Source organism: Gasterosteus aculeatus, chromosome 20, assembly GCF_964276395.1.
Source record: "Gasterosteus aculeatus chromosome 20, fGasAcu3.hap1.1, whole genome shotgun sequence".
Lineage (NCBI taxonomy): Eukaryota > Metazoa > Chordata > Actinopteri > Perciformes > Gasterosteidae > Gasterosteus > Gasterosteus aculeatus.
The window spans coordinates 7511613-7539529 of record NC_135707.1 but is presented as its reverse complement, the minus strand read 5'-3'; the positions used below and the strand labels follow the sequence as shown (position 1 = coordinate 7539529).

At 42.5% G+C, this 27917-nt stretch overlaps 2 protein-coding genes across 2 annotated transcripts; one reads left to right on the top strand and one right to left on the bottom strand.

Moving 5' to 3' along the window:
* Positions 1-508: 508 nt before the first annotated feature.
* kcnj14 (potassium inwardly rectifying channel subfamily J member 14) lies at positions 509-12824 on the bottom strand. The gene is made up of 8 exons (XM_078094864.1): positions 12593-12824; positions 8300-8430; positions 7643-8076; positions 7292-7472; positions 7125-7163; positions 4979-6785; positions 3697-4014; positions 509-3202 (listed from the first exon to the last, which is right to left on the bottom strand). The coding sequence occupies exons 6-8, from the start codon at positions 6023-6025 to the stop codon at positions 2972-2974; spliced, it is 1596 nt and encodes a 531-aa protein (XP_077950990.1). The 5' UTR covers positions 6026-6785; positions 7125-7163; positions 7292-7472; positions 7643-8076; positions 8300-8430; positions 12593-12824; the 3' UTR covers positions 509-2971.
* A 6048-nt stretch (positions 12825-18872) lies between these two features.
* Positions 18873-22385, top strand: uts2r3 (urotensin-2 receptor 3). The gene is made up of 2 exons (XM_040166176.2): positions 18873-19076; positions 20352-22385. Exon 2 carries the CDS (start codon positions 20481-20483, stop codon positions 21588-21590), a length of 1110 nt encoding a protein of 369 aa, XP_040022110.2. The 5' UTR covers positions 18873-19076; positions 20352-20480; the 3' UTR covers positions 21591-22385.
* The last annotated feature ends 5532 nt before the right edge of the window (positions 22386-27917 follow it).

The following is a 27917-nucleotide window of genomic DNA, read 5'->3' as shown; positions in this document are numbered from 1 at the left end:
TCAAAATAACCATTTTCACATAATGGCACAATAAAGGCTAGATTATTATACATACTTTGGCATTAGCAGGTGTTTATTCCTGATTTATCAACAGTAATGGAGTTTTGCAAAAGCTTATTTTGACACAAAATATATCACACACACTGTTTAGGTTCACGCTGTATTCTTTGACATTAAGGGCCATCGTGGTTATATATAGTTGTGGACATACATAGGGAATAAAAACGTTTCTTTTGTAGCAAAACAAGACTTGGATGTTTGGTTGGTGTCTGTAAGAGTCTCATATTTGGCAGCAAGAAAATGAGAGAGTTAGGTAATTATAAATGTAATCTGCATTCCTTTGTTCTTATACAACATTTTTTTATCAAGAAAAAATAGATCACGTCAATGTAAATGCAAGGGGATGAGTAAATTACACTTTTCATATGGAAGACATTTTGAAAATGCTCGTCGTAGTCGTCCCCCGCAAGCTACTGTACAAAAAAAAGAAAGAAAAACAGACCAATGATTGCAATATAATTACTGTGTTTTATTTGCTCTACAACACAGTTCAGTTTCTTTTAAAAGATCTCCGTGTTTGAGGCAGTTCTGAAATTACATTTCAGAGTAAGAGGGTTCATCTTTCTCCTTAGAAGTTTAACATAAAATAGAAAGGTAGTAACAGCTTATGTGTAGTGTTACAATGTATTTTACACAATGTTAATTACAAATACATATGATTTTAAAAAAGTGTCCACTGCAAGTAGAGAGTCCTAGATAACCACTGAAATGACCAAATAGTCCATCTGTCTATTTGTTTCTGGGGAGTTTAAAAAGCCGATAGTTAAAGTGATAGTGCAGAACGTTCAAGTTACAAATGGAGGGAGGGTGAATGACATGATCCACCATGCAGCCTATGAATAGAACATGGAAGCCAGAGAGGAGAAGGGTACGGGAGAATGCAAACATAGAACAGTATTAACACTAATTGTAAAAGATAATATGTTAATACCTCACGCCTCAAGCTTATCACAAAAAACTCTCAATAACTGAAGTGAAACACTGCAACTGATGCTTTAAAGTTAGCGTGTGCTGATCCAGCAACACCACTGTGCTGTTCTAGAGCTTCCTTTGTGATATTAGTCTCCGTTTTTAAGTGCAAAGTACAAACAATTGGTTCGCAGGATGTGCGTTGGATAGGCTGATTATTGGTCAATACTTCACAATGTCATGCTGCACCCCTGAAACTCACTTGTATTTACCAATACTTTCTATAATTGAACACTTAAATACTCAAATGGCATAACTGACTGCAAATAAATACAGGATCCAAACAAACATTCCAAGTACTTTGTAATAAAACTACAAAGTGCCACTAATACAGTCTACAATATAATACAATCCATGTTCATATTGAGACTATTCAGCTACTGAGCAGATTCACAGCATCAATATTTTTCTCCATAGAACAACATCCTGCAAATGTTAAAGCATTTGAAAACAAACTCCCTTACATAAGTAGCATTATACAAATTCACAATAAAAATAAGCTTTAAGCACATTTCAAATGTGAAAGTAACTGCTGCAGATGAAGGGCCAGCAGCAGACCATCTGGGTTGTTATGAAGGCACCACTCGTTACACCGTTCTCACAATTTGTGAGAGAAACAAACCGTTACACATTAGAATTAGATTAGGCTTTATGGGCACAAAAATACAGAATCATTTATATGAACGGGGTGTGGTTGCCAGTTCAATCCCCGTCCGTCTGCACGGATGTTCGACAAACGTTTAATTTGTCAGAAATGGTGACACGGCAAGCCACCATCACAACATCTCTCCCACTCCAGTTATGTTCAGGTGAGTTTGGGCCTCCAGTGCATTAACAGTGAGTCCCCGAGAGCGGACCCTCATTCAGTCCGAGTCGATGACAAGGTCACTCGCAAAGTACTACAATCCAACAGCAAACGAGCAGGACAATACTATGTGATAGATTTAAAAACACCGGACATTAGAAGACACTGTAGATCACAGTGCAAGAAAGAATGTAAAGGAATTAGCGTATCTGGACACAGTTATCATAATCTGTCATTGTGTATCACTGCAGTAGTTTGCTGCAATTTAACTCGACAGGTTGGATTAAACTAAGCAAATGTTACGATCAGTGAACATTTTTTGAATCACACAGAAAATAAATGAATTAAAAAAAGCCCCCAAAAACAACATTCAATGAACAACATGGAAAAGAAACTGCTCAAAATTGCTGCTGGTTTTCAGCAGTTTCTCCACGTTACTGCTCTGCTTTGGCTCTTCGAGAAGACTCAACTTCATTACCAACAGCCTCCACCAAGCTCAAACGTTTCCCAAATGTTCCCTATCCATACTTACCATGCGGAAAAATAAAAACATTCCAATTTTAAGTCGGCATCATAGAGGAATACATCCCTGAATTGTACCTCACAAAGTGCATTACCCTGGCTTCATCCAGAAGCCACCTCATATAGAGGTAAAAAAGTGCCTGCTCAGGCAGTTGCGTGTTCGAGCCACCGTGGGGGGCTGTTGTTTATTCTGCCAGTCAGGACTTATAGCCGGATGAGTGTGTTGTGGTAGCGATGGGCCAGAAGTGAGACGTCAGCAGAGAGTTTTCAATGATCTTGAAAGATTGCCAGGACCAATCAGACAACACTAGACAGTGGAGTAACCCTTCACCAGAATGAAAGACTGACCCAAAATAAGTCACTTTCCATACATCTATTGGTGCAATCTGCATAGAGATGCTCATCTAAATCTTTCCTCATGACTGGCTCTGATTCTGGACTTTCTTTCCTGTCTTATTGCTATTAACAATACTGCGTCCTATCTTTTATCTCGACACTGGCCGTATCTACTTAAATCGGGTGTCACTTGGTCTGCCCATTCATATCCCTTTCTCCTTTGCCTGTTCTTCCTCTAGAACTCCTCTCTTTTAACCTTGAGGCTCCCATTCCACAGGTTCAGTTGTAGTGGAGTTGCTCTGCCAGGGATTGCCTTCGGGTCGTTGTGGTGGGACGCTCGGGATCTTTGCCAGGCTCATCATCGGGGGAGACGAGCTGCAGAGCGACCTCGTTCTCATAGCAGAATGACGAGCGTGAGCTTTGAATGTACTTCTGCTCGGCGAGCTCTTTAGCACTGCACGAAGGTGTGTTTGGGATTTCATATGTCCGATGGAAGAACGAGTAGTCCACCTGAAAAAAGTGAAGTGAGACTTTACGATAAAAATCTTTATAAGATGAGAGCTTGTAGCCATGCTTTGAGATGAAGACCAGCATCAGCATCCTCACAGTAGCAACGCCAACATGCTGATGTTTGGCAGATTATTGTTAACCATGTCCAGTCTTACAAAAGCATCTTAGCATTCCATTTTTTATTTGCTAACTAAACAAAAGTACAAATAAGGCTGATGATAATATCGTTTTGCAGGTGTTTGGTTATTAACTAAACTACTGGACAAAAACGTGAACCTATTAATGGCGCCAGATGACAACTGACAATCAGGATTACCAGAGTCTTTGGCATACATTGTCTGGGGACCATGAATGTCTGTCGAGCCGTTTGAGAATTGTAATATTTCAATTTGGCTCAAATGGGTTGTGGACTAAAAAAACAACAATGTTATCCCCAGAGCTCAACTTTACCATAGCTTAAAATGCTGTACACATCTCCATCCTTCCTTTCTGACCTGGTAGCAGTCTTTCTTCTCAAAGAGCACTGGTTCGAATCTGTGTCCCCAGAGTATTTCAGAAGCCAGATAGGAGCTCCGGCACTGCGTGGTCATGGCGGTGGCCTCCACCATACCCTCGAGTATAACCACCACCTCCAATTCAGAGTCGATCTCCAGGGTTTTTCGGTCAATCTCAAAGAAGGGGGACTCGTCGTTGATCTCATGGACAATCGTCACTGGCGAGACCAAGAAGATGCGGTCGGTGCCAGTGTCAAAACCCACGTTGATGTCCATATTATCCAATGGGAGGAACTCTCCCTCTTCTGTCACCCTTGGCTAAAGTTGGCAATGGAAAGTAAAATGAAGTCACTTTTTAATATATCGAACATTTCCCATCAGATGTTATGATGTTGCAGAAATGGATTATAGACTAATCTTAGACTAGCCAAAGGTCTGCAGAACATGATTAAGTAAATGCAACACACTGGTATAGATAAGAGGACAGTCACCTTGATTATTGTAAATAAAAACAGCATTTCCTAAATTAATCTTTAGAAATCAAATGTATCACCCAGATCCAAGAGCTTAACATTTTGTTATTATATTCATATGAATTTGACTATGCAAGATTTAAGTCATACCACCCATGCGTAGGCTTATCACTCACCCAGCCCTTACTATGGAACAATATCCAGTCCCAGCATTTAGAATTGTATTTGTTTGATCCTAGTAAACTTAATCCCATCTGCCCCGTCTGAACTTTGATATGGTCATGCTATTATGGGAGATCAAATTGTCGCTGTAGACCCAATTTTCCTAAAATATTGACCCTTGGAAGAACTCAGCGGACACACATGTATACACACATAGCATTGTTGACAACAAACCATTGATATTGATAGGAAACATGTTTAACACTACCCACACAAGGCCAGTAAGACAGGGAAACATAAGCATACACACAGTGCAATCACCCAAACCACATAAAGGAAAATGAGATGATGAAGGACAATGGTTCTCAGTTAAAGAACCGGGGGCAAGTTAATCCACGGTAAATCTTTCTGGCCCCTGAGGGGAAATAAAACAAGCTCTCATTAACTGCGGCCCTCAGAATACAGGCCAGATGGTCTCAGCATGCTCTTTCTCTCAACTGCAACCCATTTTCCGATAGAATCATTCTGTTTTAGCATCTCTTTGAGCCTTTTCTCAAAAACAGAACGGGTTTTCTCCTTTATCGTGGACAAACGTTCTGACCTAATTTTTTTCTCATCGTGGTCATCATCCATCTCCCCCCACTTACCTTCAGTAGTTGTGCTCGAACATGTGCCTCTACCAGGTGGCTCTTGCGTAGGTTTCCGACCCTCCACATCATGCACAGTTTCCCGTCCCTCAGCGCCACCACAGCTGTGTCAGAGAAGATCAGGGTCTCGTTGCGCTTCTTGGGCTTAGCAATCTTTGCCATGACCGCCCCGATGATGAAGGCGTCAATAATGCAGCCCACAATGCACTGCAAAACGACCGCCATCACCGCCAGGGGACATTCTTCGGTCACGCTCCTAAATCCATAGCCGATGGATGTCTGCGTCTCCAAGGAGAATAGAAAGGCCGCCATGAAGCTGTTCACCTGCAGGAAGCACGGCTCCTCAACCACTTCCTCTCCACCGGCCTCTCCTCCAGGCCCGGCCTCTCCTGATCCCGGAGAAGAACCAGAGCTGGGGCTAAGCCGAATGGAGAGGTCCCCATGCACAATGGCAATCAGCCAGAAGGCAAATCCAAAGAGCAGCCAGGAGAGAAGGAAGGAGAGGGTGAAGATGATCAGCATCCAGCGCCAGCGGATGTCCACACAGGTGGTGAAGAGATCGCTAAGGTAGCGTTGGCCCCTCTCGCTCATGTTGACGAAGGTGACGTTGCAGCGTCCGTCCTTGCCAACAAAGCGTTGTCGGGGCCGGCGGCTTGAGCGCCTGGGTCGCCGGCGTTTGATAGTGGAAGGGGAAGAGAGCGAATCCTGGTCTGGGGATGATCGGCCTTTCCCTCTTCCTCCTACACTACTCCCTCTTACACTCCTTAGCCCGGAGCACATTCCTCCAGCTCTCACCCCGCCTTCTCCTGCTTCTCCCCCAACTCCAATGGTACTCTGCCTCCGTGCATTGTTGGTCTGAAGAGGTAGAGTTTTTCCGTTCGGGGCATGAGTAGGCGAGGGACTGGTTGGGGTCTCTGTACCCGTTGGACTCCCCCCTGCCCAGGCCGTGTCTGCAGCACTCTGTGCCAGCCTCATGATCTCCTCTTCCTCCACTGGCCCATCGACCACAGCACTGAAGCGGCGTTTCACACGTGCCGCTCCCATCATAAAATACAATGTCTGCTTTTGCTTACGGTACACTGTATTCCTCAGTGCGCCTTGAGTTGATTGGTGTGGAAACCAAGCAGCTTAGTTAGTTAACTCAGTTTGTGATGCCAACAACACAGGGAGTCTTTCAGTCCTTGTTAACAAAGAGATAACTGTAAGTCCATCACCATGGCCAAGGGTAACCAGAGGATAATTTCCTCACAGGCCGCTGATCAGTCAATTATTTTCCACACTTTCAACAATAGTTCCCAGTAGATTATCTTTTCAGTGATAGTTCGCTCAGCCAATAAAGTGGGCTTTCTTCAAGTAGCTCCACTGGGTGCATACATTAAACAATGTCCTTAAGTTATTCTCACTGAGGAAGTTGAGCTGAAAAGAATGATGTCAGCAGCAGGAGTCCATTTCTGTGACTCCAAGTTTGGAAAAATGATTTTGACAAGGAGTAGTCTGACAACAGACGACATGGAAGCATGCAAAGTTGGTTGTGTTTAGTTCAAAACTATCAAAGGGAAGACTTGAGCATGGATCTATAGATACAAACTATAAACTGATAATGCAATGGAGAAGAAGGACACATGTAAAGGACATACAGCTTGTTAACGGGTATCTACTATAATATAACGACAAGATGCATCCAAGACAGACAAATGCTCAAAATTAACTTGAGGACGATATGATAAATCATTTCCAACATGCACTAAAAAAAACTAAAAAAACATGCAAATTCTTACGCTCAAAGTTCTCTCCAGTTTCACAACCCCTTGGTACGGGCATGAAGAAACACAGAAAACAGTTCTTTCAGAACATCACGCCTGCCGTCGTCATTGCTCATGAAAAATTCACTGCCAATATTGGTTGAGTTGCAGTGGTCACCTTTGCCTCAAAAGAGGGTCCCAACTGAAAGAATGTTTTGTTTGCCATTTCCTGTTGCATCATGCCAATGCCTCAACAATTTGCCATTTCTTTTTTAAGGGTCTGCATATCTGTTTGATGACCATCGTCAAATTTATTGTAGGCTTGTTTTAGTAAGTGACCAATATTGACCTGAACTACATGGCTGTTAGCAGTAGCCCGCAACAGTTCCTCAGACCAGACATACCTTGTTACAGTTCAGCATTACGGCTGACAAATCACCTGCCTGACAAAAGTAAGCAGGGAGGAAAAGAAAAGACAAGAGTTTATTTGATCTCCAACAATACTTGAAGCTTTTAGCTTTAGGTGGAAGATGTATATGTATATATGAAAAAACAAAAATGCACAGGTCACCTGAGAACGTTTTCTATATTTTTCTGGAGGTCCGTCTCCAATGCAGATACATCAGGTTTATGCCACAGAAGGAGAAGAGCTGAGAAGGTCTCAGAGCTAAAGTGGCTGAGAGTGTAACTCGGTTTGTGGGTTTTAGTTTCTTACTCATCATCTCTGGGTGAATCTGATCCCAAAAGGCTACCTGATCATCAGGGAGTTTACACAAACACAAATGAATAAAGAAGATTATCCTATGCAGAAGCAATTTCAATAACAACTGAGAAGAACTTTAAAGTGCACCATAAATACTATCTGAGATATGTGCAAATATAGCCGTGAATAATAATGTATGCCCTTAGAGCTAGTATTTACCTTTCCAAACCATTTCCAGAGACCTTAACTGTTCTGTCAAGTATACAAAGCATCCTCTTTGGAAGAGAAGACAGAAAGAAACCCTCAACCGCTGAACCGCGGGGAGTACAAAGGGAACTGAAGAAACTGACGAGCTACGGCTCTAACTGTACAAATATAGAAGAACCCATTTCATTCAGATAGTAACAGCAGGGCAAGAAACATCTACAACAAATGGAAATGGGGAAAGAGATCCCTCCTGAAGTGCGAAGTGACATAAGGGTTCATCTTCACTTATGTGTTGACCTTTCTTCATGACACAGGTTCAGTCAAACCATCGAGCTTTGTGACAAAAATTAAGGAAAGTATCAGCTGGTCTTTTGATTGTCTTCACACAGATGTTGGTTGCTGGTAGTCCTTTGGTTTAGGACCTTCTTGTTTAACACACTGCAACTCTTAAGAAGACATGAGAACAAAAAAAGAGAATGATAATTAAAGGTAAGTTAAAAAATGACAAAACTGTGCTTCAACATATACTTTAGTAATTATCTACTTGTTTGAGTAGGAACGATTCTGAAAATCCTTAAAAGCGTCACATTTGTGTCAAATTAGATGTTAAGTAGGCTGAATATGAAAGCATTCTAAATGGATGGTTATCAAAAACAATTTGCAGTGTACCTCTTAGGACTCTTCTGTCGTTCTTGGATTATTTCATTGGTCAAATATATTGAGTTACTCCTTTGGACAGCCTTAATTTGAAGAACCAGTCTCTGTAAAAACCCAGAGTAAAGCGTCACCCAGATGGAGCCCTGTGAACGGAAACATAGAAAAGTCATTAAGTCGTTTTACATTAGTATCTTCTGAAAATCATTTGTGTACCTTTCCAACAAAACAGCTGTTTCTGAATGTGGACTGAACTCCTTTTGGTCCAGGAAACCAAGTGGTACAGGGTGAGTAATCTTTTATAAATAAGCAAAAGTGGAGAAAAGCCAATAGACTGCAAGAATAGGAGGGGATTTTCTTTGGTAAATGTTGAGACTGAGATTTTTAGCTGGGATTAACCGTCACTCTCAGTAGGTCCAGTGTGAAGCGGTAGTATGTCTCGCTGTGGGGACGGTGATGTGCTGTGGATTACAGCTGCTCCCGAGATTTTGCTAATCTCAACGATGGTTTTGCTAATCCTTTGAGGATTTACGTAAGAGACACAATTCCCAAGGAAGGTGGCATCGGTATCTTTACTTTGATTCTTGCTCCTTGCTTTAGCTCTACTTTATCATGATCACGGATACAAGTTCCACTTGTTGGGAGCAGAATCTTAGTGATTTCACACAGGAAGTTTAAGCATAACTCATCAGATCCGTCTTTAAGGAGAAAAGAATGCGTGCTAGTCCAGGATTTAATAGGTTCAACCAGAATGCATCAATATGATGAATTAACTACAACGGCTTGGGTTATGGTGCCAATAGAAGTGATGAAAAATGATCAAGATACGTTTATAGAAATCACAGACGTTGGAACAATATTAGAACTATACCTGAAACAGAGCCATGTAGTATTTTAATGTCCTAATTTCCACGAAATTCAACTGAACCCAGTGTTCAGTTAACGGACGTTGACATTGTTGTGCGGCAGTCTTGACCTTGAGGCCTCTGCTGTAGCTGTAGCTCCAACGAACACGCCCTCACGTCTGCTATCTCTGTGATTGGGTTCAAGTGTCGCCGGACAAGTAGGAGGAGGTGACGAGGGAAGTGTGTGTGTGTGAGTGTGGGTGTGTGAGTACAGGCAGTGTGAGAGTACACAAGTCTTGTGCTAGCAGACCTTATCCTAGTGAGGTGACAAATGTCTCAAATAACTTTTCACATAAGAACACGCAGAGGTTCAGACACGGTCAGGGCAGCATCTGATCTGCAGTGCTGCCAGATATGATAACGCCTGAGATATGTGATGCCACCTCAGTTTGCAGGTCAGAGACCCGGCTCTGCAACTGTACTGTAGGAACAGGTCATAGGTTACTCGCTCATCACGCGGTCCAGCGAGATCAATATAACGCCATTTGAGCATGTCTGAAAATATTAGTGAGTTGCAACCTTGAAAACATTCTATTTTATGTTGTGTTGCATTAAACTGGATAATTACATGATCGTGATCATTTTTTTTTATATTTAAAAAATATCTGTCTTTAAAAGTAGACCCGTGTTTTTTAAATTGACCCTAACCCGTTATAAAAGTATAAACAGTAACTGGAGAAAAATACTTAAGTTTCTTATTTAAGTTTGGCAAACATGAGGCATTTTGTATAACCAATTACCATTAGTTACTAATTATTGATCATTATTACTAAATCTCTCAGGTGCAACAAAGGGATTGGGGAATAGTTGCAGATAACAATTCTATAAAATGTGTTAAAAATCCCTCTGCGCTCTGTGTATATAGTAACCCCGAAAGGCCAGAATCATAACTAACTCATTTGGACTCAGAGACACATCTAAATAAATTGAAAGACATCTGCAGCAAAAAAATAGAACCATATATTATGCAGAGTATAAAAGTAAATCGTCCAATATTGAGTCTTCTGGCAGCAGATAATGGTTCCACAGCATTGACTGGATCTATTGGCAAATGGAAGCTAATATGTTTTAGCTGGCTTGAATCAGCAGGGCTTCTGTAACATTACCCCCCCAAAATTTACAGCAAATGTCCACATTAATCCACTTTCAATTGTTGTTTGGTAGAGAATTTATTGTGGGTGTCCCACTCTCTCTCTCTCTCTCTATCGGTCTCTCTATCCTTCTATAGCGCCTCCCCTGTCCTCTTTCAATCCAGATTATCTGACCATATTAAGGTGTTATAAAGCCAGATTAGATTTGGACGGAATATGATTGCAGTGTCATTAAAAAAGGACCTGAATGGATAACGTTTTTCATTTTGTCACTATTCTTACCTAGCGTGTCACCTCCCTATTTCCTGTTCAATTGTTTAAAAAACAACATACGTTTAGTAGAAGACACAGTGAACAAATTTTCACAAAATTACATTGCTCTTTTTGGCATATTTCATGCATTATTACATCTGATCTGACAGTTTCCTGATGGGTAGTCTACTTAACACTGGGGACGCAGTGCATAATAAAAAAACTCTCAAAAGTGATACTCTGCTATGCCACAATGCAAACATGGAGAGATCAATACTTGTCATTGATCAGTGGAGGCTAGAAACCAGGACACGGACAGAATCTCTACATCGGTGTCACATGGCTCTCTGTCTCAGGCCTACTCTCTACGTTGCTTTCAGACTTTATTGTCGTACTAAAATTGAATTAACAAGAATATTTTAATATCACGTTGTATGTGTAGAAAGGAGCTACTTCAACAGCTGTCACAGCTGTGCATGTCAAACAAACACCCCGAAGTGACCTTTAGTAGAAATCCTATCCGATCAATACAGTTCTAGTCAAGTAGTTGATCTGGGGACATCATTTGTACGCTGCAGGAGCCGCAGCACCAATGTACCAACCATTAACGGGTGTTATGTCATCACTAAACAGTGGGTTAATATCTAAAAAATGTGCATGTTTATATATTTCTAACGCTATAAAGTTCATGGACCAATTATGTCCATTTCACGACAATCCAGGCCGCCGCAGGTGTTAGTTAAATGTCGTTCAGAATGAAAATCAATTTAGAGACCCAACTTGATTAAGATAAGTAAAACATATAGATAGTATTTCTGAGAAAAATGTGTGTTATTAGGTCTTATAATTGCCCCAAAAGTATAGATGAATTGCAAATGTATGATAATAAACTAAAGGCAATTGAGCCCGCAGTACATTGTGATTGCGTTTACATGCTGAATCCAAACACTTACGAACATAAACCTCTCTAACCTGAACTCTAAACCCCAGTCAAACCCTCAAACAGCCGTGTCTGTCCTAAAATGAGGACCGGCCAGACACAAATTAGTGCTCACATAAATAGATGTACGAGTTCACACATGACCACACATCTGATAATAGGCACAAGTGCTGTGTCATCTTGGCACAAGGCCTTATTCCATCTAATTGAAACTTTTCTGCTGCCGTCCCTCCGTCAGCTGCAGTAATCCAGGTCATTGTGTGATGAAGACTCGATGTTAATCCTGGGAGTTAAGATGATGGGGCACCCTGGTCCTGTGGCTAAATAACCTCCAGGTGCCCATAGTATTACCCAACTAATTAAGCAAAGAAATAACCAGAACCATGTATACTGTATTTAAATAGCTACAAATAATGCTTAAATCAAACTGACTATTTGAAGCGATCTCCATTTAGACATCTGGGCCTCTGTGTCATTGATTTTGGCAAAGTTTCTTTTTTTCAACTGTCACTCTAATGTGATGTGATTATACTTTAGGAAGTACTACAATGAATTCTTGAGTGCATTTACTCGCTCACTGCCTTGAGTCCTCTGCATTGGTAAACTACCTTTTTTTGAATTAGCGTTACTTCAAAATGATATCAACATTAATAACGAAAACCATTAAAGTTTTACAAAATGGAACCATGAGCACCCATTGCACTTTTGTCCGTCCCCTACAATTTAAATGTATGTAGGCCTACATGACCAAAACTGCGATAGAAATCAAAATCACATGACAATTGTAATGTATTTGAATCTCATTGTACACATTTTCAAACTGTTTTTCTTTCAGTTCACCCAGTCTTCTCTGTCAGTGCATATATGCAAATATACGGTGAAACAGAGGAAAACCACGTCACTGACTCCAGTAAACAAAATGAAATTCACTAGTTAGCGACAAAATAGCAGACCAAAATGTTTCCAACTGCATCATCCCTGTCAGACACTTTTCAGAATAAAATGACGACTAGTTCACACTTTCAAAATGTCCAACACACATACTGTCGATGAAATAATAAAAAAAACAATTCACAATGTTACAACTTCCTGCGCACATATACATTTAGTCGGCACTCACCGTGGCACTTCCCCTCCCCGCCGGGTGACGACGTGCGTTGACTCTCAGTCGCTTCTCTAACGGAGTTACTGGTGGAAAATACGGGGGGAAAAAATAAACGATGCGTTAGAAAAAGCGGGCACGACGTGTCCGTCGCTCTCGGTTGCGGCTGGCGGCTGGCAGCTGTCCGTGAGCCCTCCGGTGGCGGATGAACGCCCGCACGTTCCCACGCTCTGTATCCCCAATGGAAGGCACGCGCTCCTCGGGACCGCCGCGGTGTGACCTTGTGACAACGTCCCGCCTGGTTCATCAAGGTTAAATTACAGTTTAGGTCATTAGTGTGATGCACATGCCTCATTTATCCCGGATAGATGTACAGATTATTTTCTTTGGAAAATTTGGAAAATTTTAATTCCAGTAAAAATCTCACACGGAATCAAAGTTGTTGCACAGATAGTTAACTAAGTACAGTAATATAATTTGAAACTTAAACCAAAGAAGAAGAAAAAAAAACAATAATGTAATATCTAGTTTATTATTGAGTTCGGTGTAACTGTCTTGGATTACATTCCCTTCATCTGGAATAGAAATGAATTATTCTACTCTTCTAACCTCTAGCTTGTGTATACACCTTTAAATGTTGTGCTAACAGTTATTGACTTGTCATCGGAGATTACTGTACTATAATACAAAAAATGAATATGACGGTTATTAAACTGCAGTAAAAATGCTTTCATTTGTGTTGATAAATACTGATGGTAATATTTTATGACATTATTCAGGGTTTGGGCAATATATGGCAATATAAAATTATTTGAACGTTAATGTAAATTTGAAGGGCACAGAAAGAGAAAGGGAAGTCTGTGAGAGAGCCAGAGCGAGACAGAGCGACAATGGGTGTTTAATCTGATTTAATCTCTGTCAAAGAGCCCAAGAAGTCACCTATGACGTCATGAGCTCTGTCATTCTATGAAAACAAACGAAACGATTTGTTCTAAAAGATGAAGCTGCTCAAAAAAAGCGACCTAATGCAGCACCCACAACATTCAGCCCAAAAACATACACATGTAAACATTAACGGTATAAAAATAAAATATACGGTCACCACAAATCAATGTAGTAGACGATCTATATCTGCACTCTGTTGTTTTTAATTGCACCAGTGAAAACATAAATTGACCCGATGGAAAACTGAACGTGAAGAGGTGGCACAGAGAAAGTAAGGTGGGGAGGGCACAATCATGTCAGAGGTTTTATAATGAAAGACTCACCCAAATGCTATGGACAGAGACTATGAGAAGAGGAGAAATTATACGTAATCAATCACTCTGTTTCATTACATCTGATGAGATCAGGTGAGGGACCAACTGCATCTACAAACGCTTTCCTGGTTAGTTGATTTTTGTTCTGCATGGTTGCTGATTGCCCTGCATGGTGGACTGAGGGTTAAACCATAAAACACAATTTCCCTGCAAGGTTCCCTTGTTGCATGTTTAAACTAGATCTCAAAGAAGTTGCATTGGCGTTAACATCAAAGTTACTTTGTCGTTAAGGTTTACACCATTATCGTCCATCAGTCTCTCTCTCTGCTCATCTTTGTACAATACATTTCTAAAAAAAAGTGGTATGAAAATATATTTTTAAATCCGTTTGTATGTTCTTGTTTGATATAAATAAAGTTTGACTTGTTTTGATCGTGGTTAACCATTGCAGCCTAAATAAACATATGTTAGTCTGGGGAAAACGTGTCTTTTTACTTGTTTGAGTCTCTGCTGAAGCGTTGCATATTAAAGCCACCAGAGGGCAGATAGACACTATTTTGGCAACCTTGTGCTCTGCAGTTAAACATCCTTAGTGAAGTGACTTTTCCACGTTTCCACACTGGTGATTTGCTTGTCGTAGTGCAGGTGGGCCAGGCGCTACACACCTGGTCTCTGAGGGCCTTTAGTTACAAGCAGGGATTTAAAATCGGCAATAAAGGGGAACGACTTCACACCCTGGGGTGTTTTACGACTTCAAAGATGCGATATGACAAGAGAGAAACAATAGATGTTATAGAATTGCAGACCAGACTATTGAAAGTAAAATTGTGTGTGTGAATTTGGAGTGCGAAACACTGAACAAATGAATTTAGCATCAACGATGTTGAAGTGGTCTTTTTTTATTTGTCCATTTTATTACATGGTTTCTACATCTATTCTTAATTGATTACGGGAAGGGCATTACCAAACTCCTCTGCTAGGAGAGAAGAGAGTCCATTCCTCTGCTGCCTACAGTGATGACGCTCCATGTGGTGCTGATGGGATTTTTTTCGCAGACGCAGAAGCAAAGTCAGGCTCGGAGTCTTGAAACAGGTTCCAGATTTTGTCATGGTCACATGAGGCCCAAACGTAATGCTCTGTGATTTCAGGGCGACGCGCGTGTTGGTTTAATGTGTGGGGTCGGTCCACTGCAGACTTACTTCAGGGGCCGACACAGAAGAAGAATGACTCCCCCCCACCCACCCCCTCCCCTTCAGACCAGGCATAGGAAGAATGCTGCTGAATCGGTTCAGCTAAAGGCCAGTTGACTCAAATCAAGATCGGTTGTCGTTCAAGAGCAGCATGTAACACTTTATCATGGATTAATCTGCTTAGTATTTCCTTGATTAATTATCTGATCTAAACGCGCATCACAAATTCCCAGAGCCCATGTTGACGTCTGTGAACGTCCGGTGCCGTCCCACCAGCAATCCAAAGATATTCATCTTCATCTAAAATGATGATGCCAGAAAACATTAAAGTTTAAGGAGCTGTAAATTTGATTATGCTGTTATAACTAACATCATTTTTCTACTGGCAATCCTTTCAGATCTGCTAATTTCTACTAAAAACACATGTTACAGATTATATTTAAGAGGCAGATTGAGGCATAAAGTGTGTATTTACTTCAATCAAGACATTGAAGAAAAGGTCATGAGGGATGACTTAAGGTGAAGCTCGGGGTACCGACACAGACTCTCGGCTTGGAGGAGAGGGGGTGGGAGGGTGGGAGGGGTTGAGGGGGCAATAACTCATCACAAGTTGCGAATCAGCCTTGTCCAACAACCATATGTCACAAACAAGAAAATGTCCGCCCATTTAATCAAGACAGCAATGCTGAGGACAAAATGGATAAGCTAATTAGCTAAATGAATGAAGAAAGCAAGGACGGCCAGCAGAAGGTTAGGGAGCTGTTAGTGTTTACGCGCCGGGGCGTTTGTCAAACTGTGACTACCCATTGATTGGACGTGTTACAGCCCCTTCATTTGGGTGGGCTGCATAAACAGATGGAGATAAACAGAATAATAGAGGCTGTTTTTTCAAAGGAGTGCTGGTGTGATCTCAGGCTCCATTATGTTTTTACGTGCTCAACCTCTCGTGAACTCCCAGTGGCAACAAAGACACCACAGGGACGGTTTTGGTCTCACGACATCCTGAAACTCGAGTTGCAGAACCCCAGGATACACGACGTGGCAGAAAACCGTTCTGTGTGACAAGCACACAATTAGTGTAATGAAATGTCAGGTAGGAAAGACTCTGGTTTAATCCATTCACCCTCATGTTCTGTAATGATACCGCAGCCGCTGCTATGCATCAACCTAAATCAATTAATGGATTTGCTGATTAACAACAACAACAACGACAACAACAAATCGGCCACAACTTCAATCACGGATTATGTCATTTTCCAAGCCGATACTAAACATCCCCTCGTTTCAGTTTGTTAAACACTTCAGTTCTTTGTGTTTTATTGGTTGAACAAAGCCAAAAGGAAATGGGAATCAATATTTCTTTAAATATTCTTACATGTAATAATGAATAAGTTACATCTGAAGATTAATTCATTACTGAAATAACAGTTTACACATGGGCAAAGAACTAAACACTGGCCGCCTGCACATATTAATAACAGTCATTGCAGCATATGAAAAAAGCTTGAGTCAGTTGTTATTTAATCCAATTTGATGACTTTAAATGCTTGATTACAAGAAGTAATCATTAAAAACCTAGAACGGCAGAAAGATATTGAATTCATTAATTTGATATAACATTTCTCTTAAAATTGTAAGAGAGTTGATCATGTTGAAATGGATAGTCAATCATTTATAATTAACACGGGAAATGAGAATGAGTAATTTTTCTATACACCTTCATCTTTTCATAATATATTTGCATATGGATGCAGGAATATTACGCAGGTTACAGGTCAAAAGCGCTGGAACAAAGCCCATAGCTCAGGTAAATGTAATTAGAAATTAAATAAAGTGTCTGTGCAGATTGAGATTGTTGTGGACTGACAAAGTCAAATAAACAGCGTCTCCCTCCCCCCTGTCTTCCTTTCTACGTGTTTGCAGGTTGAAGTTGAGCAATTTCTTTTCTCAAACGTCAAACTTCCCAATGTTTGTAGCTCAAATCTCCGTGTCCATTTCAGCCTGATGGATAGTTTTACCTGTCCGTGCTCTTGTATGAGGGAGCCTGGGCTTCTCGTGCCTTCATGTCCCCCCCACCCCTTCTATTTTGGCATGCCTGTGCCAGGTATTTGTTCAAATTCCTCACACCCCGTGGGGATAGCTATGCCCCCCCACAACCCCCCCGTCCTTCTCTCATCTTTACAGCCTGTCTCTGTCTATCTTATGTACGCCAGCACATGTATGCAGCAGCCAGCGTGGACTCCCCACAGCTAGCATCGGCCTCACAGCCTACACATTTTACCGGCTATAGTCACAACTAAATCATTTCCAAGTTGTTCGGCCTCTTAGAGCTGGCAAACCACAGCTGTGGTCCTCCGAAGTTGCCGGCGGCCAAAAACAACCCGCTGGATAACAGGCGACCGTGAGTTGCTTTTGATAACTGCTGAAAGACCTGTTTATTCTGTGATGTCGTCAGGCCACTTATTGAATCGACCAGTTAAACTTTTCTCTGACATGGAAAAATGTTGATGCAGGCAAGTATACCGGATAATTAATTTCCTCTATAATTTAAAACACCAAATCATCACATAAGTCACAGGAGGGGGTTCGAGGCGCCTTGTGGTTGAACACGGTGTGATGAGCTGATGTGTTATGGACATTGGGTCAGAGTTGAGGTGCATAACTTATTACAGTGCGTCATGAAATGACACTGAATGATACGCTGGCTCGGTACGTTTGACTCTATGCCATTCCCACACAGAGTCAAAACTCTGCAGGGTCCAAATCAATTTTAGAACAAAACTATGCAGCTTTTTACTTACATTTTTTAAGCATCAAGCAAAAAACGGGTTCAATTTGCAAACAGAGCTGTGCCAAAGACAAGCTTTTTATTGACTCCTTTAACCGCTAATCCAATATATACCTTTCCTGCATGTCATTTCTTCTCTGTTTATTGAAGAAGTAGATTAAAGAAAAACAATCCAGAGTCCAAAAGGGAACCACAGATCCGATGCCATAATACGGGGATCATTTGTAGCGCCTCTCAGGGTCATGGTGATGTCATGGCCGATGCAGCATTTTGTTTTTAGTCTCTCGACATTGTAACAACCAGATTGTCTGTATTGATGAGATATATGTCAATCACAAAGATAGGAAGACCTTATTTAAATATGTATTTTAATAGTTCATCTTTTTCATGACATTCTTTAGTCAGATCCATCATTAAATTGGCAGCTTTCAAAACCTAAAGTAGTGGCCAAATCTGTCACTTACAAAACATCAGATTAAATGCCAAAACATGGTGTTATGATACCATTTATGGTCCGAATCCTGACTTTCTTGGAAAGTATACTTGCAACTTGTTCAATGTGTGATTATATCTGGCTCAAAGTTGTCAAAACCAGTAGAGTCATCAAACGTACTGTACATCCCCCCAGACGTAGCCATAAATACAATAATTTAAAAACGTACACTATTTCAAATTCTTACTCAGCAGCTGCGGGCGGAACAGTGTTCGTGATTTAAACTAACTGAATGATGTTTTGACTGTAATTACTATTCAGTGAACGCTCTTTAATGTTTGTCTCCAATTGTCTATTACTTTCATGACAAGTAGATTAAAACCACAAACCCCATTTGAGAAGGTCAAAGAGATTCTTCACGGTAGACCTTTTTTTGGCCAGTGACATTTATGATTAGGAAGGACACTACAATCTATTATGTTGCCGTTATGTTCCTCCGAACTCCGATCCAGGCCAACAAATCTTCATATTAATATTCAGTATGCGGGATAACCCCCCCCCCCCCCCCCCCCCGGCAGCATCCTATCCCTCCCCCTCTCCCGTCATACGCGCGCTCCTCTCCCCTTGACTCAGACGCATCAGGCTGCAGGGAGCAGGACACAGCAGAGAAGTTTGGGGGCAGATTATCGCCACAGATACAACTTTGGGAGATATCGTTCTAATCTGGCGTCTGAAGTCTTCAGACGTATTTTTAAAATGGGAACGGAGTTTTTTCACCAAACTAATCCATGGAATAACATTATTCCAGTGTCCGGGATTAGACCGTTTTGAGGTAGGCCTAATTAACACAAACATGTGCCGAGTTATTCTCTGATTAATTAGCATCAGATCAATATAGATAATGTGTGGATTATTGTCCTGAAGGCAGATTTAACCGATTTATTAAATGCAGCAAACTTAAATGTTCCCTGTCAATATTTTAGGTGCTTTATTTATTTATTGCCAACAGCGCGCCATCGACAAAGCGAAGTTGCAGGTCAGGGAATTGTGCAGCGTTGCGGTGCTAAAGGCCTCGTTTTATTGAGACACGTTTTAAACTAGAATGAATTCATACATTTGCTTTCAAAAGATTCCATGGAGTTCGGTGGAAATGTGTCCAAAGGTCCCGTCAGAAACAGGCGGTGGCACGGCGGTTATTTCCAGGCAGCGGGTGAAGGTTTGGAGGCGCGCGGCACCGCGGGGGTTTGACTGCTGCTCGAACACAGTTCAACAGGAGCTCTTAACCCCCCGAAGCAGCCAGCAGGGTCACCATGTGTCCGACAGGCCGTGGCAGCTCTGATGTCTCTGTAGATTGTATTTCGTTGGGGAAACGAATTGATCTTGGTTTTTAAAATAAAAAACAGTGGCGCTGTTACTCTTGTCTCACGACTGAGAAAATGAGATCACAAAAAGACTGGTAAAATATATTGGAATATCTAGTTCTGGGGGCTTTATTATTTAAAATTAGTAATATATAAAGACGAAAAAACAGTTAAGTGCTGGCCGTCCACAGGCTCTGCTCACGCACCGGTCCACATCCAAACCACCAATGCGTAAAAGCGCGAAACATAAACTCAGAAACCCAAACTACTAAAACTCGACCATTTGGATTTCACCCCAAAAAATGTCCCCCCCTTCATAATTCTAACCCTTGTTTTTCCGTGTCCCAATTTGCCTAATTGTTGTCCAACTGCTGACCTTAAGAAGGAAACGGCATTGTGGGTTTCTAGATTTACAGCCTTCAGTCGGAACCCTCCCACTCTGAAAATCCAATTATTTTACTAAAACCACGACAGCCCGCCTGGCTCACAAGGAAACTATAAAAGCTCAGCCAACCAGAGCAGATTTCAGCTAAAACATAAACCATCCTGGTTCCGCTGACATTTTCATTTCTACTGTATGTTTGTATGACTTGTATGACTATTTACTTTAAACGGCCTCATGATTCACATAAATCCATCCAGCTCTGCTGTCCTCAATAATATAGTCAAACAATTAAGAGCGAAATATAAGAAGAAAGTATTTATGAAAACTAACAAAAAGATATTTCTGTGTTCCTCTCCACCAGTTTCTTCTCTTTGACCCAACCAACCTCCCTCCTCCTCATCTTGTCACCTTCTACTTTGCATCAACGGACCATCTAACATTTACTGGCGGCCATCCTCGTACCGTTGGAGCAGTTTTAGAGTTTCACATTATGGATCCCTCCTGTTCTTTGCCCCCACCGTCCACCTACGCAAACTTCTCTGCGCCCTCCTCCGCTCCCTCCATCTCTCCGTCCCCCAGCTTGGCGTCCACAGCGCTCTTCTGCTCCCTGCTCTCCCTCCTCTCCTTGCTGGGCATCACGGGAAACCTCTACACCATGGGCCTCCTTCTGAGGCGCAGGAGAAGTAGGAGGGGACCAACCTGCTGCCTTACGACAGTACCGTTACCCTCCTGCCTCGCCAACTCCTCCCCTTCCTCCTCCCCCACCTCTGCTTCCTCCCACACCTCCTCTCTTCACCTCCAGGTGCTCAGCCTGGCTCTCGCGGATCTGCTCTACCTTTTCACCGCTCCCTTCATCGTGTACGACAGCCTGGCTTCTGGCTGGGCCTTCGGAGAGCCCGGCTGCCGCCTCCTCCTGAGCCTGGACCTCCTCACCATGCACGCCTCCATCTTCACGCTCACCGCCATGAGTCTGGACCGCTACCGGGCTGTGGCCCATCCCCTGCACACCTCCTCCTCCAACTCATCGGGCCTGCTGCGCGTGGGCCTGGCCTGGGGGCTGGCGGTGGCTCTTACTATGCCCATGATGATCACGCTGCACCTGGAGGACGGGGACAACCAGAAGGGCCAGCTGTGCGTGCCTGCGTGGGACGAGCAGAGCTCCAAGGCCTATCTCAGCGTGCTCTTCTGCACCAGCATCCTCGGCCCCGGCGTGGCCATTGGAGCGCTTTACGCTACTCTAGGCCGGCTTTATTGGGTGTCTCAGACCCGGCCGGCCTGGGCGAGTGGGAGCAGCGCTGCTTGTCCCCCCCGCGCCCCCAAACCCAAAGTCCTGCTCCTCATCCTGGGCATCGTCCTGGCATTCTGGGCTTGCTTCCTCCCCTTCTGGATCTGGCAGCTGCTGCCTCTGTACCAGCCGGACATGCTGCGGACGGTACCGGTCGGCACGCAGGTGACGGTGAATCGGATCCTAACGGGGCTAACGTACGGAAACTCTTGTGTGAATCCATTCTTCTACACTCTATTGACCGGAAAACAAAGACGCAACCGGCAGACGCTGACGTCAGGAAATCAGCTCTGCCGCAAGAGCAGCCCGCTGTAGTAGTTTCTAGTTTGTGTGACACAATGATGTGTGTGCGTGCACATACATGTGTGACAAGGTTCTGTGTGGATGCTTTATGGGTTCCATAATATGGGCACCAAAGACCATTGATCCATCCTTAGCAATACAAACTGAGGATTATTACTAAGCAAACGATAGCACTTTGAAAAAAATAAATGCTCTTTGAAAAGAACATCCCGACAATCAAAAAGACAATCTTTGCATTTAACTAATTTAATGCTTCAACCACACTTTTCTGGTAGTATCCAATAATGTGTCTTTAATTGTTGTAGTAACCAAGTTTAAATATTGATCCCTATTGATAAATGAAATTATAATTGTGGTTATGGTAAAGTAATATAATGTAAAATACAGTAATTACTTGAGAAAATTCATTTCCACAAATCAAAAGGTTTAATAACTCAGAGGAATGGTTATTTAGTCAACAATGAAGCTGACTACACAGTTATACTGCAAGAGTCAAGATGATGCTGCATGTTCTGCATGGAAAAGCCTTTTCAGTAAAACCCTAATGTTCTTCTGCTTGTTTTTAGAGAACCATGTCTGTCTTTCTGAGACAATGTTTATTGACTTAATTTATGTTTGAGTGGGTCTACAGTCTTTGGTTTGTCTACCGTGAACCCCGACATATCTAAAACAGTATTATTCTTCATAATCATGAAAATGTACTTATTTTTGATTCGTGCAATGCTTTGCATGGCCTCAACTTGTGCTAATTGATGTTCATAATAATGCATAATATATGGCCTTGAATAAAGAGTTTGCTTTCTTTAATTTGCTGTGTCATTGGATGTCTAACTGCGAGAAAAGAAGGAGAAAGTGACAACGATATTTGTCTCTCAACAATAACAGACATGAAAACGAAGGAAAAGACCTGAGAAACAAGACTTCTGAAGTGAGGCAGAAATCTGAGAGCTGAGGTCTGCTCAAACAAAGAGAAAGAGAAAAAGCCTTGTATTCACAGTTTTGTTTGTGTGTCTGTGTCAGCATGCCAGTGACGGAGGAAGGTCTTCCCCGTTCCTGTGTGCACACCCGCTGGCTGGTGTCTCTGGGTCTCCCTGGTCTCCGTGCGTCCGGCTCAAAGGCCGCACTGTGCTGCATCGCAAGCCCTGCTGCTCCTCCACACAGATGAGCAAATATTGTTGTTTGACAGAAAGGAGTAAGGAGATGGGATGGAATGGAGGCGGGTGGTGTCATGGGGGGGAGACATGGTGTGCGTTGGGGTGTCCTCTGGGGCTTAAGATGTCCCTGATTCAAGTCCAGCAGAGGGACGACATCTCAAATCTATATCCCCTTATTTTTCCCAATTCCTTTCTTGTTGTCTCTATACTGCATACTCTAACTTAAGATGACAAACAAACAAAAAACGATCAGATACGAAACCTGAACCAGAAAGTCAACCAAAATAAAGACTCGGGTCTCATTAACTAATCAATCACGTCTTGCAAATAGCCAAGTAGAACCAATATTGGCTCAATGTAACTTACAGTGTGTTATGGCTTGTTGTTCCATTGGAATGTATTTTTATTGTCTCTGAAGCTCTCAGGATAGCAGCGTCTGTGTTGGTGGATGGGAACATTTCATTATAAAGTGTATGCACTTGCTTAATAAAGAAGAAATCCAAAAGTGAATTTATTCATTTGACAATTTATTGTTTTGTTATTTGTCATATTAATCTTAAACAAAGTCCAAACTGAGACAACCATGTAAAAAACAATGAGATGCTGCCAGTCATCAGAATAAAAAATACTCGTGGCAGCAAAAATGGGACATTCTGATTAATAATCCAGACTTCCAGGAAGTGGCATTGATCCGTTAAAACGTGTTATTTGGTAATTGGGTAATAGTGGTTTTCTTCGCCCAAATCTCACAGTAGTGTGGTTAAGTGTGTTTCGACTTCTAATGCAAAAGGTATTTGATCATTTGGGTGCCTTTAATGTAATGTAAAATGAGACTTCTATAATGTGAGCTTAGCTAACTCAAAGTAACGGTTAGTTTTTTTGCACATTAAGTGCACGGAAACTACAGTCGTGGAGACGGAAACCTGAGAGGCGCATGGAAAGCTGCATTGGTAATACCAACAGGTTGAAGAGACACACTTTCTCTGCACGGAGATGCCATTATTTCTTCTGTGGACCACGCTGCCCACCATGTGTTTCTGTTTACCTGTCCCGACTACCTCCGAGCAGAACGTTCCCACTGCAGTTATTATCCGCAGCCCCTTGCGGTCACACCACAGGGGGCTCCTCTGTTGTGAAGTTAATGCAATATCCATCCACCGCTCGCAGACAACTGAGCCCCTCTCAGCACATTTGTCCATTTAAATGGAATTTCTTGCAGATAAAGAGCCAGCTCCGTCTAAGTCTGAAATCATGAGCCCTCATATGAGGCTTGGTTTCATTTTGGATCCCTGGGTAGAACGAAAATGACAGAAGACGGAGGGAGCTGCTTGAGTAAAGATGAAAGCTTTCCAAAAAGGACACTTAGAAACGGATATTAAAGCACAGACGGCTTGTTGTTTAATTTTCTGCAGAGTGGACGGGTTTCGTGCGTCTGCGTATTCTAGAACTCAACATCTCAGATGATTGAGTCCTCCATCGGATTTGCGGGGATGACTGAGTGTTTGATAAATCTCAAATACGTGCTGTTTGGTCAACCCAACCAAATGGATGGAAAATATTGTCTCAGTTGGCAGGCTGGTCAATCCATAAACCTTTGCGCCGCTTGCGTTGGTAGAGTTGCCAGCACGGACCAACTCGCTCCAACCATAACTTTTGTCCTTCTGCTCAACAGACACTTTTTATTTCACCCTGAGATTAAAGACAGAGAGTCCCGCCTCCTCATATTCCAAAGGGAAAAGCCAAGGAGCAATATTTTCTTTCGGGAGCGTCGCTCTGTTTCTACCTGAAGATTTTCATAAATTCAGCACATGTCTGTTTCCTGGAACCACCAAGCATCTTTCCATCCCAGCAGCCGCTCGGCCCGCCTCTCGGCCTCTCCTCTTGACCAGTGTCTGAGGCGGCTGCAGGTGCCCCTCCCCTGGGCAGCCCGCTCAGGAAAGAACCCCGCTGTGCAGACGAGACGAGCCCGGCGCCCGGGCCAACGTCACGCTGTGAGGTGTATAAGAGCCTCTCATTCTCTCCAGACGTGCACAAAAAAAAAAAAAGAATCCCTTCGCACTCCTCGTCCGCCTGCCCTTCTCTTAAATTCAATCTTACCATCTGTTTTCTCTCTCTCAATCACTTTTCGTCTCCTCCACACATCTCGCCGTGCCCCCGTGGCTGCTTTACGTTTTTGCATCATGAATTACAAAACGGCTCAAGTAGTAGAAGCAGACTTCGTCGGCTCACATCAACCAAACTTTACAATACCGGCATATGTAATCAACGCGGTGTTAAAAATATAAAAACCACTTTGTAATTTCTGGTTTGACAGCAAACACTGAAGCCCAAGAGCTCACAGTGTTTCTTTGTTCAACGCATAGACCCCCCCCCCCCCCCAACCATCCCCTGACTTCATACCTCCGTGTCAGCCGCCAGGATCAGGCGAGACCCGGGCCGGCGTGGCTTGAAGGCCGGAGGTTACACCAACCAACATACGCATTACGGTTCGCACTCGGGCTCTTACTAGGAAAGACAGTAAACATGGCACGTCTGCCCCTCTTGCTTCTTCTGGTCCTCCCGGGGTTTCACCGCTTCTCCGCGCTCCTCCTCCTCCTCGCCGCCAGTAAACAGTCATGCCGGTCGACTCAGGCGTCGAGGCTCCCCTGACCTCTGACCTTCTGTGCACGCAGGACGGTCATGGCTGAAGAGGGACATTATGTGCGTCTTATGTGACACGGCTCAATATCTGAACAAAAGCCTGTGCGGAAAGAGGTTGATAGGCAGAAAATGTATCAGTAGGTGCTTCCATGAGGATTCTTTAAGGACAAATACTAAACAATACCTAATTAAGCTCTTCAAATGCAGAGACTTTAAGCTTTTTAGAGTGTCTGTGATCAAGTGCTTGAATATCTGGACTTTTGATTGGACAAAGGAAGATACTTGGACCTCAGGAAATACTAATCAGCCCTTTTCCCTATTTTCAGATATTTCTAATCAAGAATAAAATCTGCAAATGAATAAACTATCTGAAAAAATGCCCTATTATGTATATGCATACTAGTAGACTGGTGTCATGAATAACAAAAGACAAATGTGCATTTCAAACAGAGGAACGTGTTTATTCGGTAGTGTTGAAGTAAAATGTAAAAAGCAAGCTTTTGGCCTTCAGCATGAACTGGTTTGTACAGCTGTAACATCAATACCACACATGTGGGAGCAAAGGCGAAAGCGTGAACGGTACAGTGTTTAGAATTAGAGCGCCACCTGTAGGTGAACTATGAGAAGTACGCTTCATAATAATTAAATGAACCATCGTTAGTCGCTGCTGTTAAGCAGACTCCAGTTCAGACAAAGTTCACACGGGTTTGTAGCCACAAATTTCCCTTTTTGTTCCTAGAATAATAAAAAAAAGAATAATAATAATAAAACATTTTCTATATTTAGTTTTCCATGTGTAGTATAGTGTGCTATAAAAATACTGAGTAACTAAAGACAAAAAGGCGGAACCAATAGACTCCGCTTCACATTGAACACAATGGTTGCATATCTACATGTACATATATGTCCAGACGTGTGTTTATATGTTAGTATTTTCTTATTTTGGTGTGCAGAGCCAGAGGCTGAACATACTGAATCCATTTCTTTCTCGTACGACCTTAATGTAGACTCAGCGTAACTCAAGTTTTTTTCAGCTTTTGTCAACTATTGTCGCGGTATAAATAAAATACTGTGTAATTGAACATTTCAATTAGCAGTTCATAGTAACAGCTACCGAGTGGCTGCATGTGCTCCTCGCAGCTCAACGCGTTCCTCCACTTGTCCGTCTTTGCACTGCCTGACATTCCAGCTCAGGTGGCCCAGTAAATGACCCAGTAACAGAGACACGTCCCATCTCTCATCCAAAGGCTCAAGACTGCAGAGCAGGCCCTGTTCACCCAAAAGTAAACCACGTCACAAAATAAATATTAAGCTCAATTCCTGTACTGAAAACAATTAATTACTACCACTAAAACAATTAAAAAGCAGACTAAAAACAACTCCAGTCCTGATGAATGAACATGAAGTGCTGTGATTGGAAACTAATACAGAGCCTCTTTAAACAAGCCTTTCATCTCTTACATACACATGACGGACCTTCATCCTAATCCAAAGTTTTGCAGCCCGTGGAAGAGAAGAAAGCCAACTGGGGCTGCTGGTTGTTCAATCTATTGATCCACGTCGCCCCCACATAGCGTTCTCCCCTTCCAAAGTAACGAGCTCCTGGGTGGTCAGTAACTAGACACCTGTACCTGAGCACAGAGCCACTCTGGGCCGTGATGCTGAGGTCTCCGGACAGAAAGCTGCGGGCTGCGTTGTGGCCTTCGGGGCCGGGCTGTCGTCACTGAGAATACTGACCAGTGAGTCTACGCCTCAGACAACTTTCAGCAAGTTCAATTACGTTCGGGTTAGAGGTTTGTAATCGATTTGCAAGAGAGGTGGGAAGCACGTTTCCACCAGGTCAAAAGGGGAAATAAGGTTAAGCTTTTCTCAAACTGTAACATTTTGGATCATAAAATATTTGTCATTCATTTGTAATTCATGTTGGGCTTTCTGGTGTTGTAACTATCTAATGAGCTAAAATTGAGCCACTACATCTTTTAACATGAATTTTCTTATCAGCAACCATGCTATTTGGGATTACTCTATGAGAAGGGTTGAGAAACGAGATTATTCTTTAATTCTTTATGCTATGGCAACGTTGGTGCTTACATGGAGTAAATAAACACTAGCACATTTAATTCAGAATTCCGTAGGAAATGGAATCAAAATGAAGCGTTAATTTGATAAATGCATTTAAAGAGTGACGCAAACAGCCAAAAACAATCTGTCAAACGCTTCAAGGAGCAGCAGCACAAATCACCACACACAAAAAAATCCTGACGCGTGTTTTTAAAAGCTTCACATGAACTCATGCATTCTACAGGACATTTTGAGAAAAACAGACTGTTCAATCAAACCTACCTTGACCAGTCAAGACGCATGTGCTTCAGCTCAAGGCCTCTTCCTCTACTGGAAACTTTGATGCCTCCTCCAGAGAAACTGGCCACAGAAGTGCTGAAAGGTGGGACAGGTGAGGCGGCAGTGCTGCACCTGAAACCTGTTGGGCCTAAACCCAATCTCCAGTCGGAGCCCGCAGCCCCGAACCCTCAGAGACTTGACTGTC

Coding starts and splice junctions, on each gene's coding strand:
- kcnj14 (XM_078094864.1), bottom strand. CDS start 6,025: ATGATGGGAGCGGCACGTGTGAAACGCCGCTTCAGTGCTGTGGTCGAT. Junction 4,015..4,978: donor TTCGAGCACAACTACTGAAG/GTAAGTGGGGGG, acceptor TGCCAACTTTAG/CCAAGGGTGACAGAAGAGGG. Junction 3,203..3,696: donor AGAAGAAAGACTGCTACCAG/GTCAGAAAGGAA, acceptor CACTTTTTTCAG/GTGGACTACTCGTTCTTCCA.
- uts2r3 (XM_040166176.2), top strand. CDS start 20,481: ATGGATCCCTCCTGTTCTTTGCCCCCACCGTCCACCTACGCAAACTTC.